The 16,085-nt window shown below is 36.2% G+C and overlaps 1 protein-coding gene across 1 annotated transcript; it reads left to right on the forward strand.

The window, feature by feature from the left end:
- Positions 1–8,165: 8,165 nt before the first annotated feature.
- LOC100892226 lies at positions 8,166–11,546 on the forward strand. Its single transcript, XM_030995184.1, has 3 exons — positions 8,166–8,270; positions 8,937–9,037; positions 10,262–11,546. Exons 1-3 carry the CDS (start codon positions 8,266–8,268, stop codon positions 10,882–10,884), a joined length of 729 nt encoding a protein of 242 aa, XP_030851044.1. The 5' UTR covers positions 8,166–8,265; the 3' UTR covers positions 10,885–11,546.
- The last annotated feature ends 4,539 nt before the right edge of the window (positions 11,547–16,085 follow it).

Here is a 16,085-nt window from a genome sequence, read left to right on the forward strand (position 1 = left end):
TCTGGAATGTGATGGTGCGGTTAGCATTTGATGTAACATTGGCGGCTTTCTGCTTTGTATCAGACTATGATGTTCTCCCAGACTATTTATACCGCAATAGTGATCAACGATCAACTCTTTGCAAAGCGCGCGCTTCTCTGGAATGTGATGGTGCGGTTAGCATTAGATGTAACATGTGCGGCTTTCTGCTTTGTATCAAGGTATCAAAGTATCAAGCCCACAAGAAAGTGAAATTGTTGGAAATATGCATTTGTAGGAAATTAAATTTTATAGTAGTCATTGACACGTTTTAAAATGTCCATCAATCTTCAGAAGGGACGGTGAAGTGGAGGCTGAGGGTGGGGGCGGAGGACTCACAGCGTGATATCTTAACCTCTTTTTTTTGTTTGGGGGGGGGGGGGCTGTAATGACTTTTTTTAAATTTAATGATTACACCATCGAGCCACAACTCGGCCTATAATTATTCATGGCCAAACTACTCGATTTTAGACATTCTTTTTTCCCAAAAGTTTGCTCAGTGTACCACTATCACTTGCTTAGACAAAGGCAAATGAGGGGGAGGCAGCCGGGTCACTATGCCCCCAAAAGAAGGATACACCCCCCCCCCCCCCGTCTCCTCTCGGCAATAATCAGGCAAAAAGTCACAAATTCGGGCAGAAAGAAGTTACAGAAAGAAGAAAATAAAGCAGCGCTGAAATTAATGACTGCAGAGAATCCTTCGTGATAACTTTTCGATAAGCCTAATATACAAACATTACCAATATTCAACCTGTAACATGCTTAAAAAAAAAAAAAAATTACCTCTGACATTTTTACCTCTGACATTTTTACCTCTGACATTTTTACCTCTGACATTTTTTCCTCTGACATTTTTTCCTCTGACATTTTTACCTCTAACATTTTTACCTCTGACATTTTTACCTCTGACATTTTTACCTCTGACATTTTTACCTCTGACATTTTTTCCTCTGACATTTTTACCTCTGACATTTTTTCCTCTGACATTTTTACCTCTGACATTTTTACCTCTGACATTTTTACCTCTGACATTTTTACCTCTGACATTTTTACCTCTGACATTTTTTCCTCTGACGTTTTTACCTCTGACATTTTTTCCTCTGACATTTTTACCTCTGACATTTTTACCTCTGACATTTTTTCCTCTGACATTTTTACACCGAGCCTCTATATCAGACAATTTACATGCCGCAAGTTGTTCTGAATGAAGTTCATTATATTGGAAAAACCTGATATTGCAGACAACAATTCCTGGCCTCCTAATCATTTGCTCTCTCGTCCGTTAGCAATTTATTAGAGCGTCATTTTAGCGACCAATGGCCATGTCATCTAAGCCTGATATGGAATGATCTCTACGACCGGAGGATGGATCACTTTAAATGGACCGAGAGAGCAAGTAGCTTGTTGTCCTGGAAAAACATCACTCTCTGCAATGCAAATCAATACATAATTGTGAATCAATGTAGTTACTATAATATTCCCAAACAATATCAATCCTGTTTGTGAAAAGGAAGAGAAAATATCTGGTCTTTGCCATCTCAGAGCAGATTGGGGGTTGGTTTGTACACTTTCACATTCGATAGACAGTTGGTCACCCTCTTGGACGACGGCACTTGATGGACCCCTGCAGTCCTATTCATTGTCCTTCAGGAAATACAAGACGTCAAGCGTTGCAAACTCGGAAAAAATGATATTTTGAGAATGATCTATGAGAGTCATAACTATCCAGCATTTGTACAAATGACTCATCTGTCTTTGAAGCTTGTTGATGGTAAGGGAGGATGAAATCCTTTGATTGATGATGTCCGACGCTGTACTGACATTGTACAGGTCATTGTGGTGGAGAGTTTCAGTAAGACTGTTTACCCAATAGGAGGTTGCAGAAGAAAAGGCAACCAGTGATCGTAAGGTACACTGAAATGACGCAGATGTATCCTCTTTGGCACTCACATCAGCAGGCTGGGTGGCGAATTCGAAAGTGGTAGAACACACAGACTTAATTTGGAAAATCACTAGAATCATTAATAGTTTGGCGATAGGAGAACTCCTCTCTTGACAATTGTAACCTTTCAGAGCAGCGGAATGGACCCCCATTGTGACTGATACTACCAATGCCAAAATTGCATAAGATGCTCATCATACATATGACGAAATGATAAGGTAGGTAGATCGAAGATTATTCCTGAAATTAAATAAATAGTGAGAAAGTGAACATGTGAAAGTGGTATGCATTATCAGATTAATTCTCCGGATAACAAATTACTTGTCATTCGACAAGTGTTTTAGTTTGATAGATCATGAGTGCGTGTGAGAAGGTTATTTCATGATTTTGTTTAAAGATAACGTAAGCTTGTTTATTCATTTGTTTTGACAAATATTCATAACATATAGCTCCTCTTTTTTTCTTTAAAGCTCATGACATCTCATCTTGAACCTCGCTATAAAAAAAAACTATTTTCTTCATGTTCTAGGCATGATGTGGAAAATAATGATCACAAAGCAGCTCACAGAGGACTGGGAACAAGAAAGGAATAATCCAGGAGAAAAGTTGTAATGTTGAATGTGTTGAGAATCTTTTACATAATCGTGCGCTACCGCTGAGAGCTCTGGTGAATGGGGGATTAGAACAAATAAAAACAGAGAGAGAGAGAGATGAAAAAAATATCTCTAGGTAAAGCTTAGATTTATGTGTGGTTTATTAGTTTCTTGAGTTTGTGTGTAAACTGGTACCTGTAAAGTTCCCCCTGCTTTATTTGCAGTATTTTAGTCCATTTTTGCACACCCTGTATTAAAAATGTTTATGTATGTATATACATGTAGAAGAAAATATATTAATTCACAACGCAAGATCGAATACACAAGAAGCATGGATTGAACTCCACAATGGCTTTCGATTCATGTATGTCCTTAGGTTAACCTACCATCCTACTTACGTGATGTTTACCTGACTAGAAGAAAATAGAGTTTAGGTCCGGATTTCAATCAATAATCACTTTAATCATTCTCAAGACAACACCTGTCATCAACAATCATCTCATGGGAGAGCCATTTTTCAGGACTTGGTTCGGTTGTGTATGTCTTTTTCCAAGAAAAGAAGACATTTGATTGTTTTCACTCCAGCATATGCTATGAACTATACATGTCGTGGCAAAAAAAAAATAACACGACATCATAACAACAATGGTAACAATAAATTTGTATAGCGCATATAAACTCTCGAATCTTTCTCTGCGCTCAATGTTTATGCAATGATTTTGAAATTGTATTTCGTGCTAAAACTCCCACCTTATTAAAAGAAAATGTCACTACATTAAAAATGTTCAAGTATAGTTTTTGTCAAATGTTTAGGTATATAATTTCAGATTATATTGAGAACAACCCACTATGGCCCTGCGATTACAGTTTCGTAACATTCTAAGTTAAACGGATTGTCAAACATTAACCACAAACTTAAATGTTTATAATCTATATTCTAACATTTCGCCAAAAGTAGTGATCACTATAGTCCTTCCAGTGAATATCATGTTAATGATATCGACGGTGATGGCGTGTTCTTTAAGTCCTCGTGATTGCTTGGTCGGTAAGCTGTTAGCATTCCGCACCTGTATGCCTCGTTATAATCTTGTTTGTTTGTTTTATCAAAAGGATGACATCATCACAGAAGCATTGTGGTTCCGAGTCTGGATCACAATTCACGGTTCACCGTAGAGGACCGAAAGTCTGCTCACTGGGGCGTCCCTAAGTTAGAAATATTAGAGCAAAATCGCAAACAAACTTGACCCCTTCTTCTGGTCTACGGTAAAAATGTGAACCTTTGTCGTTTAAATTGAAACGTGTTTAACAGTGTCGGTTCATTTGACAGTTGGAGGACTCTACTTTAAATGGTGGGATAACTTTTCTTAATTCTTTCTTGAATGCGGTTCAGCACAGCACATGCTCACAAAAGAATTTGTTCATACAATACCTCCACATTATTTTTGTTTTCCTGGTGATGCTACAGCACGTCTGACATAGCAACTCCTATGTTTGTATTGTATGGTCTATTGTAAACAGGTGGTCAGCTCTGGCGAAGCTACATACCGATGTCATGTTAGCTCACTAATGATTGATAGATGATGTCATAAGATGAATGAGATCTGGAGCATTTTTTTAGGGTGGACCTTAGCATGTCTGATAAAATTATTTTTAAAACTATTTACAAATCTATGAACAATATTTAGATGTTTAATAACAAAAAATGAGTTGTATGCAGCCCTGCACATCAACAGGAAGCAACTTATATTTGGATGTCACCCGACCTTCGATTAATTTTTAATCCATCAGCGCCATCTGGTGGTGAAAGTAGGGTAGTGCAATAGTCCTCATCCATCGACGTGACGTGAACAAAATTGTACACTTATTATCGATCATTTAACTTTCTTCAAAGCAAGTTATAGGATTCCCCGGCCAAATTCGCGTGTTTGTCATTCGAATTCATTTACTTTGCATTTAAGTTAGCGCAGATCGGCTTTGCCATGCCAATTATCATTCAATTTTCCAGGTTTTGTATTTAATTTAGGATTTTGGTCGAAGGGTTTAATAGATCTGTCATTCAATTAAGAAACTGCTCAACTAGCATTCAAATTAATATTCACTTGTCGAAGCGTAATTTTTATCATTCAAATTAACACCTGTCATTCGTATTCGTAATATTTTCATTCAAGTTAGGAATGTTAGGTGGAAGAATTGCAACAAACTTTTACAGTTTTTAAATAATGCAGTTAAAATGCCTGATTTGCCATTGGGGTCTAAGCTGTTATTCCATTTATTTATTTTCAGGACAATGCAGATGGGTGTAGTCAGACATAAGGTAAAGAAGGGGCGAATTCAAGGGATGTGGCATTTCTGCACGGACATGTGCATATACCCGGGAAAGGTGGGGTACCCCCAATCGCCCCTTTTTACTACAGACTCGGAATTTAACAAAAGTAAACCACATCGTCTCTTATACCCAGCACACCCCTCTTTTTTTCTTAAAGAGTTTCATAGTTTACTTGCCCGCCAGCAGATCGATGGCTAAAGACTTGGCTAAATAATGAATCATGTTAAAATTGTTAACTCTAGTCCCTACCCCAATCACAATATTGTACCCTTCTTCCATAATGAAATTATGGTGAAATTATGATTAATTTATGATGAAACATATTAAGACAAACAACTTCCTGACACTAACATTTACAAATATATTGAGACCATCAGGTCCGTAGATGCTAGTCGTTTTTTTCTTCTTAACAATCAAACTTAAATGCTGATGAATATCAGATAAATCTAAAAAGTATAAGTGTATAAATGCAAGAAAATGAAATATGATGAAATACACATGAAAAAACAATCTTGAAAGAAAATGAATGAGCTATAAAAAGTGTGTAATAAACGAGAAATGTATATTTACCATCAATTTAAGTGCACAAAGTGCTAATTTGAATGCTACAAATGAATTAGAATGCTAGAAGTACACCGTCGCGTTGTCAGAAAATCGTGTTGCGCCAAATCGAATGACCAAATAGCGAAAGAAGCACATTGTTCATTAATTTGAATGAAACATACGTAGATTCTAACGAAAATTCCATAGATTTGAAAACTAGAAAAAGGAATATAAACCCGAAATATACCCGACTGCACTAAAACCGTCGAGTTTGAACGCAAGACAAATTAATTTGAATGACAAACTCGCGAATTTGGCCGAGAAATCCTATATTAACGTCCGACTAAGGCATAACATTTGTTCGCAGGTCCGAATTTCATAAATCGTGTACGTAAATGTATTATGCCAATCTGTACATTTAAAGCACATAATGATAATGTGGACGAAGGCGTAACTGAGATCTTTATTTATTCATTGTTTAACTTTCACGATGTTGAAGATAATGCATTACCGGTCAGTACTATGGTAATGTATATTATTACTACTTGTATAAGTATTGGATACCACGTGACATTGTCATGTGTAATGTTATGATTGATTATAGTTTCATTATACACTGCCATTCGTTTCCGTGAGTGTGCTAACCATATACAAAAATATAAATAATATAAGAATAGAATAATGGGTGAGGGTCAAGGTTAAGGGTAGAGTAGAGCCGAGCCTTGTTTTTCAGGCATAAACCCTTGTCAGTCGTTGTGAGTAACAGTGTCTGCATTATGAGACTACATTAGGCTCTGTACTCGAGCCGCTATTCGACACATCCAGCAGCTACCATATATAGGTTCTGCTCTAGGCTGTAGGAATTGTGGAAGATTGCCAAATTTATTTGCTTGCAAAATAAGCAGCGCCTTCCTATGAAAATAGCAGTTGTTTAATGGTAATACTTATACACCGCTGGGTAAAATGTTGACTTCTGATATAACATGCTCAGTGGTCATAAATGGTCTTAGTTGCAGCGGTAAAACTAATAGTAGTATTAGTATTAGTACTAGTAGTAGTAGTAGTAGTAGTAGTAGTAGTAGTAGTAGTAGTAGTAGTTGTAGTAGTAGTAATAATAATATTCGTATACCAAGACAAAGTGCCTGGTGGTATCCAAGAAGAGCAGTCCAAAATGTAACTTGAAACTGAAAGAACAGATTATTAAACAAGTCTCCTCATTTAACTCCCTCGGCAGCATGATCACCGAGGATGCCAGATGTGAGACAGAGATCAAGAGAAGGATAGCTCTCGCTAAATCTGCATTTTCAAAGTTAGGCAAAATTCTGACAAATTGAACAATGAGTATGAGGAACAGAATAAGAGTATTGAATTGTTACATCTACCCAGTACTTATGTATGGTAGTGAAACATGGACATTAGCCTCTGATACTAAAAAGCGTTTAGAAAGTTGCGAAATGTGGTTTTTAAGAAGAATGATGAAAATCCCCTGGACTGACAAAGTTAGTAATGAGGAAGTTCTTACACGAGCTGGAGTGCAAAGGAAATTGATGTTGATTAGGCAGTTGAAGTTCATGGGTCACATTACACGTAAAGAAGGCTTAGAGAATATTGCTTTGACAGGGAAAATTGTTGGTAGAAGGAGTAGGGGAAGAAGGAGGATACTTTGAATAGACAGTCTGCAAAATTGTTGGAAGAGAGAGGAGTGAAAGAACTGGGAGTGGTACTAATACAGAAGGCTAGGAGCCGAGGGTTGTGGAACAGCATGATCGCAAAAGTCAAACGATATGGCACTTAGAGAGAGAGAGAGAGAGAGAGAGTTGTTAAAGTAGTAGTAGTAGTACTAGTGTTAATAGTACTATTATCATCATTATTGTTGTGATTGATAATATTAAATATTAGCAGAAGGAGTAGTATATAGTAGAAGTAGTTGTCGTTGTCGTTTATTTCTTGTTTTATAAGTGGCTAATCTTCAATAGGATCCATTAAACAACTATATACCAATATATCATGATTTTGAATGATAATAGTAATATGTGGGGTTTAACAAAAGAAAAAAGCCACTGAGTTGATGGATTGATAAACATAATACATGCAATTTAAATCTTGCTGGGCCGGTGCTGCAAATATTTGCCAAGCAGAATAAGAATTTTCAAAAAAAACACATTGTTCTACCAAATAAAAGTATAGCAATAATCATTTGGCAGCCGTATGGCAGCCATGCTAAAGCCAGGGTAATAATTGGGAGCGCCAGGAGGGTCAAATCTGACTGACATGAGCACTATACAAGAACCCATTATTAGTATTATTATTTATATAAATCGTTTTTTCATAAATACGTAATATTTATTTTAAGCTAATAGAAAAACTTTAACAATAATTGTACATGTTGTAGTTCAAGAGAGCGACCGCCATTATATCAATGATCAGTTTTTTTGTGTATTTAATCGTGAAATTCTATACTGATAAACCATTTTTGTACAACTTGAAGTATCTAGGTCTATATATGCTTTTAAAATTTGACCTTGCCCGGGTACAAAGACACGGCTGACTTATGAAATTATCTTCTTTTCACTTCAAACAAGTAAGAGTGCTCAATCTCTATCAGATTCCAGTCAAGTGGACATTCGTGCTGGTATTCTTGTATTGATTTCTTTTTAATTTCTCCTGTGCCGGATTCTAACCTCCTCTGTCCTTGAATATACCTACCGTCATCTGTACATGGTGTTTACGTGACTAGAAGAAAATAAAGTATCGTTCCTGATTTCAATTCAATATTCAATATTCAATTCACTTGTCAGTTACAGTGATCTCGTGCAAGAGCCACTTCTCATTAGTTCTACAGTATGGGGTAAGCAAACTTGGCTTCGTTGTGTATCATTGTTTTCCAATACAAATGGTATTTGATTGTTTTCATTAGGCTATAATCTATGCATTTCGTGAAGAAACAAAATCCAAATAATAAATGTCAATAATAGTAACGCTTAAAGCGCATACAATTGAAAATTGTACAGTCACTATGCTCTGAACGATACAGAAATTCAATGCTTTGAATTTTCTACCGAGGAAAACTTTTTACCATATTCAGAAATATTTCGATACAGTGAGACTGTTAACTCATAGGCCCTAATTCACAAAGGAGGTTTGTCGACAAACCTCCTTTTGTTTCGACAAACCTCCTTTTGTTTTTTACAAACCAGGTTGTAAAAAACGCGTCAAAACGCGTCATATGATGTAATAAAACCGAAGTTTGTCGACAAACCTCCTTTGTAAATTCGGGCCATAGTGTTCGTAAAAGTTAGATTTTGCAAGTAAGGACATCTGCTACCTCAGAATTATCCCGAATACTTCAATTAAATGGTCACTTTTATCATTAAACTGGTAAAGAATATTCACAAAATGTTACTAACTTTCATAATTTAAATTATATTGAGAACACCCCAATCAGACTCTACATCTACGTCTTTTGCATTACAATAACCACGGTCAGAAAATGTTTCTTATCTATATTCTATAGTTCGCCGATAATGAACACTTTGATAGCCCTCCTAGCGACGATCATGTTTATGATATCAACGGTGATGGCGTGCTCTTCTTGCCCTCATGATTGCTTGATTGGTGAGTTGATAATATCCGCCCCCATTTTTTTCTTCCTTTGTTATCAAAAGGCTGACATCATCAGTATTGTAGGTACAGGTCTGGGTCACAATTCACTTCACCATAGAGGGCCCAAACTCTTCTCACAGAAGCGTCCCCTTGAAATGTATTAGGGAATTGCCAAAAAAACAACTTTAGCCTTCAAATTTGAAAAAATTGAGTTTTACTACAGTTGGTACGTTTGACAAGCTGAGAGCTTTAATTTGAATGGTAGGATAATTTAGATCAACACTCCCTCTCCCTTCCTTCATTCTTTCCTTCATTCTTTCCTTCCTTCGTCTCGCGATACAGCGATCTCCGCATATGTATATATAATTATTATTATTCTTTCGCATGGGGTAGAAGAATATAAAAAGGAAATGACGATGAAGTTGAAGAAAATATTTATAATAGACATTGTGACCCCCCCCCTCCCCCCCAAAAAGAAATAATAACAAATAAACACATATATATATATATATATATATATATATATATATATACATATATACAGTGCGTCCCAGAACAAAACGAAACCGAGAACTATCGATGTTTTATCATAACTTAATCACAATTATAATTAATAAATGACACATAATTTAGAAAGCTTAGATCCTCTTCTTTCATTTGATGCAACTCATGTGATTCATATCTCACGCATGAGTGATTAAAAGCAATTTGACGAGAGGAAACCAAAAAGTCATTTGGCGTGCGGTATTTGAATTTCAAGAAGAAAATCACATTTCTAGAAAGTTCAATGTATGCCCTTTTATATGACACCTCAAAAATGAGCCAGGAATAACAAAGTTCTGTTTGTTAAAAGTAATGCTTGCAATTCCATAATTTGGTCAAACGAGTTCGTTTTCACTGATTGCCTGCTGTAGCAACGAACAGAGTTGACAAAAAAACTTAACTCCGTTTCGTTGAAGATAAGCCATGCACAAAGAAAACGACAGTCAATTCTGACGTCCGAGAGTCAGGATGCAAAGCTTTTTTTTAATAGATGTAGATATTCATACAAGCGATTTCCAAGCCTTTGTCTTTAGCTTGTTGGGAAGAACTCTCGCAAAATTGACAGTTTTAATACTAGCGTTCAGCCTGGTCCCCAAATTTGAAAATAAGAATGTTTTTCTGTTACTTGCTTGTCGGAAAAAGAGCATTGTCCTGTTGTGATGCCTTGGTATTTTCCTCTTTGTTTTCTTCCAGCTTACTACCCGTTTGAGGGAGACGTTACTGACAGCTCCGGTAACAACCGCGACGGAACTACGACCGGCGATGTTTCTTACGCGGCTGGCCAATGCGGTCAGGCCGCGTCCTTTAACGGTGCCTCTAAAATGAGCGTCCAGTCGTTTGCCAACTTCGCCTGGGGCACGGAGTTCAGTGTCAGTGTATGGTTCAAGCGAACCGGTGAGTGGGGGAACTACCAGGGCATCATCAATAATGGGTATTACACTACAGGGAGCTGGGAGATCAGAATGGGTAGGGAGAACAGCGGTCAAATGTTAGGCGGTGGTGTCGTTACAACCGCTGCGTCTACTACCTGGGACTACATACATCTTGTCGCTTTGCGGAACACTTGGAACCACGTGACCATGACCTATGACGGGTCTACCTTGCTCTACTACCTCAATGGTCAGCAGCAGACAGCGAACAACCAGAACTGTTGCACTGGCCCTATTCTAACACGCAATACACCGGTCACTATTGGTCAAGCAGGTCCAGGGAAAAGTAACGAGTATTTCTATGGCTTGATTGACGAGGTTAAGATCTATGGCCGAGTGCTCACCGCGGTCGAGGTTCAAAATATGGCCAACCATCCATGTCTTTAAAAATCCGTAACTCGATTCTTCTCAAGTATATTGGTCAAGGGATTGTAGAAGATATTTTTTTTTTTTTTTAGAGAGCTTTGTACCAGGCCTTAAACCATTGTGTCTTCTTTATTATTGGCATTAATCATGTTAATGATATGGTATTTCATGAAATATATAATTTAAGTATGACAAATGTTATGCCTTCATTGTTAATTTTTCATAACCTAATGCTTTTGATTTGGTTTAAGACTGTTTAATTAATACGATTTTACTGCCTTATAATCTCGATAATTCAAAATACTGTATTAAAATGAGATGTTATTATTTTCGACTTAACGATTTTAAGGCGTTGGTTCTAAAGAAATGATACATGTTAGTATTAATTTGTCCATTTATAAAACTCAGATTAGGCCCAGATATGATTATAGGTTTATCGGGACGCTTTATCATCAATGATTATTCCGTAAGTTTATGGACCTATCGGTGGAAGTCGTGTTTATATAGACCCAAAATAAATATCACTTCGATAAGCCATGCTCATACTCTTTTATGTTTGGATTGTTTGTGGAAAAAAAACTTCTACAGGATAATTATAGTATCACTTTGGACCTCTTAATTGTTCTTATCTTGGAAAGTTCATGGTGTGATGTTATCCCTGAATAAACAGTACTTTGAACGAGTTTATAGATGTCAAAAATCATTTCGTGTCTGATTAACGTCTAACCGGCGAGCCTTGTCAAGAGACAGCTCTTGTGATTGCGATAGAACGGAGTCAAAGTTTATATTAACAAACTTGTTCTTTGAATATAAAAAACATAAGCAGATAAAGAAAAGAGAGAAGGAAGGGAAGAAGAGAGAGACAAGATGGAGAGAGGGAGAGAGAAAAAAAAGATAAGAGAGAAAGAGAGGGGTAAATGGGTTGCAGAAAACGAACACAGATACAAAGACAGATGGAGAGAGGGATAATAGGAGAGAAAGAGATAGATAGAGAAAGAGAGAGGGAGAGAGAGAGAGAGAGATAAACTAGAAACTGGAATTTCATTTTAAGGACCCCTTTCAGAGTATGAGAAAAATGCATGAAAATCATAATACATTGTGTTTTTTTTAAATATTATATCAATAAAGTTAAGATGGCAATTAAAGCATTTGTAAACAAACTAAGACAGTGTAACTTTTATAATAATACAAACATGCGTTATGTAAGGATTATACGAAGAGATCAACATACGTAGTTGAATAACTGCGATTTACCGATCTTTAACATAATAATTCTAACAAACCTTTTATAATTGACATCTTTGGGATATTCAGCAAAACATCAAATGGAAGTGAGTCCCCCTCCTCTTGGGAAAACCTTCATAATTTGTAGATTAGAGTTTTGAATATATTCACCCAAAAGAGGCATGCTTGAATAAGCATGCCTTATTGCTTGAATAAGCATGCCTTAAAGACAAATAACAGTATTTCAAAATTATCAAGATTGCTATTATTTTGTTATTGTTCTAAGAGATAGTCACATTGTTTGTATGTATTAGGCTAATTAATGATCTTCTAACACCCTGCTGATCTTGAATCTATATTTCACGGTTGACTGAGTTCAAATTACAGGAACAATAAGCAAGAGTCAATGGTTGCTTAAGCAGTGTCATTGCAAGGGATTATACGTTATCTGTTTCGCAATTCTAATATAGTAATGACACCATTTCAGTTCCGTTTGGACAGTGTGATAATGGACTTTAGGGTGTGTCAGGATACCACTAACCAGCACAATGCATACAAACAACGCGGTCCTTCATGACTGTTACTGTCTCTCAGTACACTAAAGAAACGACACCAATCTTGTGACGTTTGAAATGTAGTCATTTTATCTTCAAATTGTGCTTATTCAAGCTTGTCTTGACGGATAACTCTGATTTTCAAACAAAAGTTATATGAGAACCACAGGCAAAGTGCATTTTGGGTAAATTTGTTCATAACTTCGCGGTTCTAAAAAAGAAATAATAGGAGTTGCATGGGGGTGGGGCTCTAGTTTTACCATTTCCAATGCAGTTTCTGTACTGAGAAAAAACGTATATGTCTCTATCTTCCTCGCAGTAAGCACACTCAATTACGTAGTGAAATTCGTCACTGATACCGTCTGCAGTACAAAATAATACAGAACCTTTTATGTCGTCCTCTTACACAGGGTTATTGATGACTAACACAAACATTATTTTGATCAAGCTGTTTAAAGTAGGGTTCTAACACAGGAACATTTTTGACAATCGTAATTCAAGGGCCCTTTTTTGCCATGTAGTGTAAAAGGGAGATAATAGAGAGAGAGAGAGAGATAGAAGAGAGAAAGTTAAGAAGATAAGAATGATAAATTCCGACGGATTCCATTCTGGACATATTTGATAATGGTATTGCCATGCTACCACCGGGATTATCACATTCAGTTTTAAAAGTGAGCAGTCGGTCAGAATATAAACACAGTTTTGCAGGTAGGATATTTGAACTGTCCTTTTTACACAAAGAAGATTATGAACGCCTTTTTTTCATCTGTGAGCATATTTTAATATTTTCATTCCTTATTTCTTACGGAGGTATAGATATTTTGAACTAAAAAAATACTGTTCCGATTTATCCTATTCTATATCTCGATATATCTAGATCAAATGACAGAGTCCATGGAAATTGAAAGATAAGTATTGAAGTGTTTTGTGTAAATATTAAGCTACAGCAAAAAAATTGGAATTACAATTGTACTTTGTACAGTAAATATAACCATAAAGATTACTTACACGCATCAAAACTCAATGATTAACAAGAGAAATAGAGGACAAGACTTTCCAGCCATAATAATAATAATAATAATAATAAAACTGCTCTAAATATACACTACTTTAAAAACAAATGTCTGGTTTTGTCGCATATTACCTCAAGTGAGTCAAGTTTATGCTTACGTATTTTGTAAAGCTTAATTGATATGCTTCAACCATGAAAAACAATCAATATAAAGATGATTGAATAGGATAGTTTTAGTGCTTGGATTGAATTGACTACATTTACATATTCCTGTCAGATGGTGCTGCTGATCAGTTGTAATACACTAATAAATTAGAACAAATTGAAAGAAATTAAAAAGAAAATTAGAGGAAAAATTTAAAACAAATAAACAAAGTATAATAAAATTGAATAAGATACAAAAACAATGTAATAAAACATACCTCTTCTGATGACAAAGTAACCCTTATGGTAAACTTTACAATTTTCAAACTGAATCCGTATAAATTAAAGACTGAATTTGTTATGTAATAAGATACGAAAAAAATGTCATTATTAAATAGTAATCATAACATGGTGGCCTCGCTTTACCCCTAAATTTCCCTGTCCCACCTTGTCTCACCTTGCCCCACCACAGCTTATGATCATTAAACTGCTGCATAACATATGATTTTCAAACCACTGCGAATTCTGTACAAGGATTACATAACAAAACTCACGAAAGCACAAACTCTAATAAATTGCTATACACCTGCTGGAAGCATATGAGTACGGGCACAATTTTTCTGCGGGGGTGGGGGGGGGGGGGGGGACGTGTAGGCTGAAGTCCCTTGCCCAATTCAAATTACCATTTTATACATTTTGCAAGAGAGTGATGCGAGGACAGAAACAATATAGAGGCAATGTATCGAAATATTACCTATACAACTATAAACACAATGTAGACCACCTTACTGCCCGAAAACCAGGTGTCGCGTACCGGAATATTGGTAGTTTCCATTTTCATTTCTAATTCAGCAACTGACGAATTGAGTTCATCTGGGATCATAGAATTTGAGATGCGAAAAATTATAAACATCCTAATCCCACCTTTATGCTTATCTTTCTTTCTTGACTGGCAATATCATTGTTTTGATGGTCCACTAAACCGACACCCCATGAGACCATCAGAGCACTTTACCAAAATTTCGGCCATCTGGGCTTTCTAGGCAATTTTAATAATTTTCGTTAGTTTGATGGTCCGCGATAGCGACATCTTTCTATCTTCCCATGTGTATTTTTCCGTTTTATCGGTCTTATGGGCTGGTGTTGGTCTAGTGCGCTGGTGGTCTCGTGAGTCGTGGGAATCGTGAAACTTTTGTAACTTCTTTTTGTGTTCTATATTTTCCTTTTTAAGTCTTTGATTAATCGATCTATTTTCCTGCTGGTATCCTGTGCTGTCGGTCTCAGGGCCATATGAAGGTATTCTTTTAAAATGTATTATTATTGCTCACTTAATTGTGAGTTATTAGTGAGAATTCGCTCCTACTAGCCTGGGGACCGCCTTAGCAGCTTGTACGGTAATTTTCCTTATAATCAAGTATTACACATTACTGTCCATGGTGTGTTAGGAAGGGAACATTTGAGTGAAATATTGTTTACTAGTCTACGAAAACGAAGAATGGCGTAATTACGTGGGCTACGTGACGAGGGCAAAACGAAATGTAAACATTTAAACAGATTCGTAAAATATTTGATATGATATATCCAAGATATTTTCATATCTTCAGCAATAAATATAATCAGATAACAGGAGCCATATTAATTAGATTGAAATATTAACTCTGATTGGTTATCATAATAACCTCTGACACAATCTATACAATTCAAATACAAATTATGGAAAATGATTAACCACTGAATAAACTCATCATAAGACAAAGGTCAAAGCAGGCCTTCGAAACCTCGTGATATCATCATTTCTAGGGACCGAAATTGACGCGATATACATCACGTGACAAATAAAGGCGTTATCAAAATGTTCCTAACCACCATTCTAAAAGTACGCGCCATTATTCTGCGACAACTCCTGGCAGTTGGGTTGGTGTGCTATTTACAACCAAGTTTTTGACATCTTTTCTGGACTAGGCTATTGACGTGTCTACTGCTAGATTAATACCAGATTGAGGGCACTTTTACACCTTAGTGTTCTATAAGAAGTAAGTACTATGAAAGTTTAATGCATGAGTATGCAGTATTGACCCTAGTGACGTGTAGTTAGAAAATTGAATATCATTAAAATATATATATATAGACTTTATCTAAAATGTAGTCGCTGTAGACGAAAGTGCTAGACTTGTTTCAATATGATTGGGGCGTAAAGTTGTAAACAGAGAATTAAACAAAATATAGACTGACTTCCGTCTCATCTAATTTGTTTAATTTGTATAGTTCTGATTGTATACGTAATGAAT

This window comes from Strongylocentrotus purpuratus, unplaced genomic scaffold, assembly GCF_000002235.5.
Source record: "Strongylocentrotus purpuratus isolate Spur 01 unplaced genomic scaffold, Spur_5.0 spur5_scaffold_21, whole genome shotgun sequence".
In the NCBI taxonomy this organism is placed as follows: Eukaryota; Metazoa; Echinodermata; class Echinoidea; order Camarodonta; family Strongylocentrotidae; genus Strongylocentrotus; species Strongylocentrotus purpuratus.

What these genes read in the sequence shown, in the direction of transcription:
- LOC100892226 (XM_030995184.1), top strand. An exon ending in CCCTCATGATTGCTTGATTG is followed by an intron (nt 9,038 to 10,261) that starts GTGAGTTGATAA and finishes GTTTTCTTCCAG; the next exon opens with CTTACTACCCGTTTGAGGGA.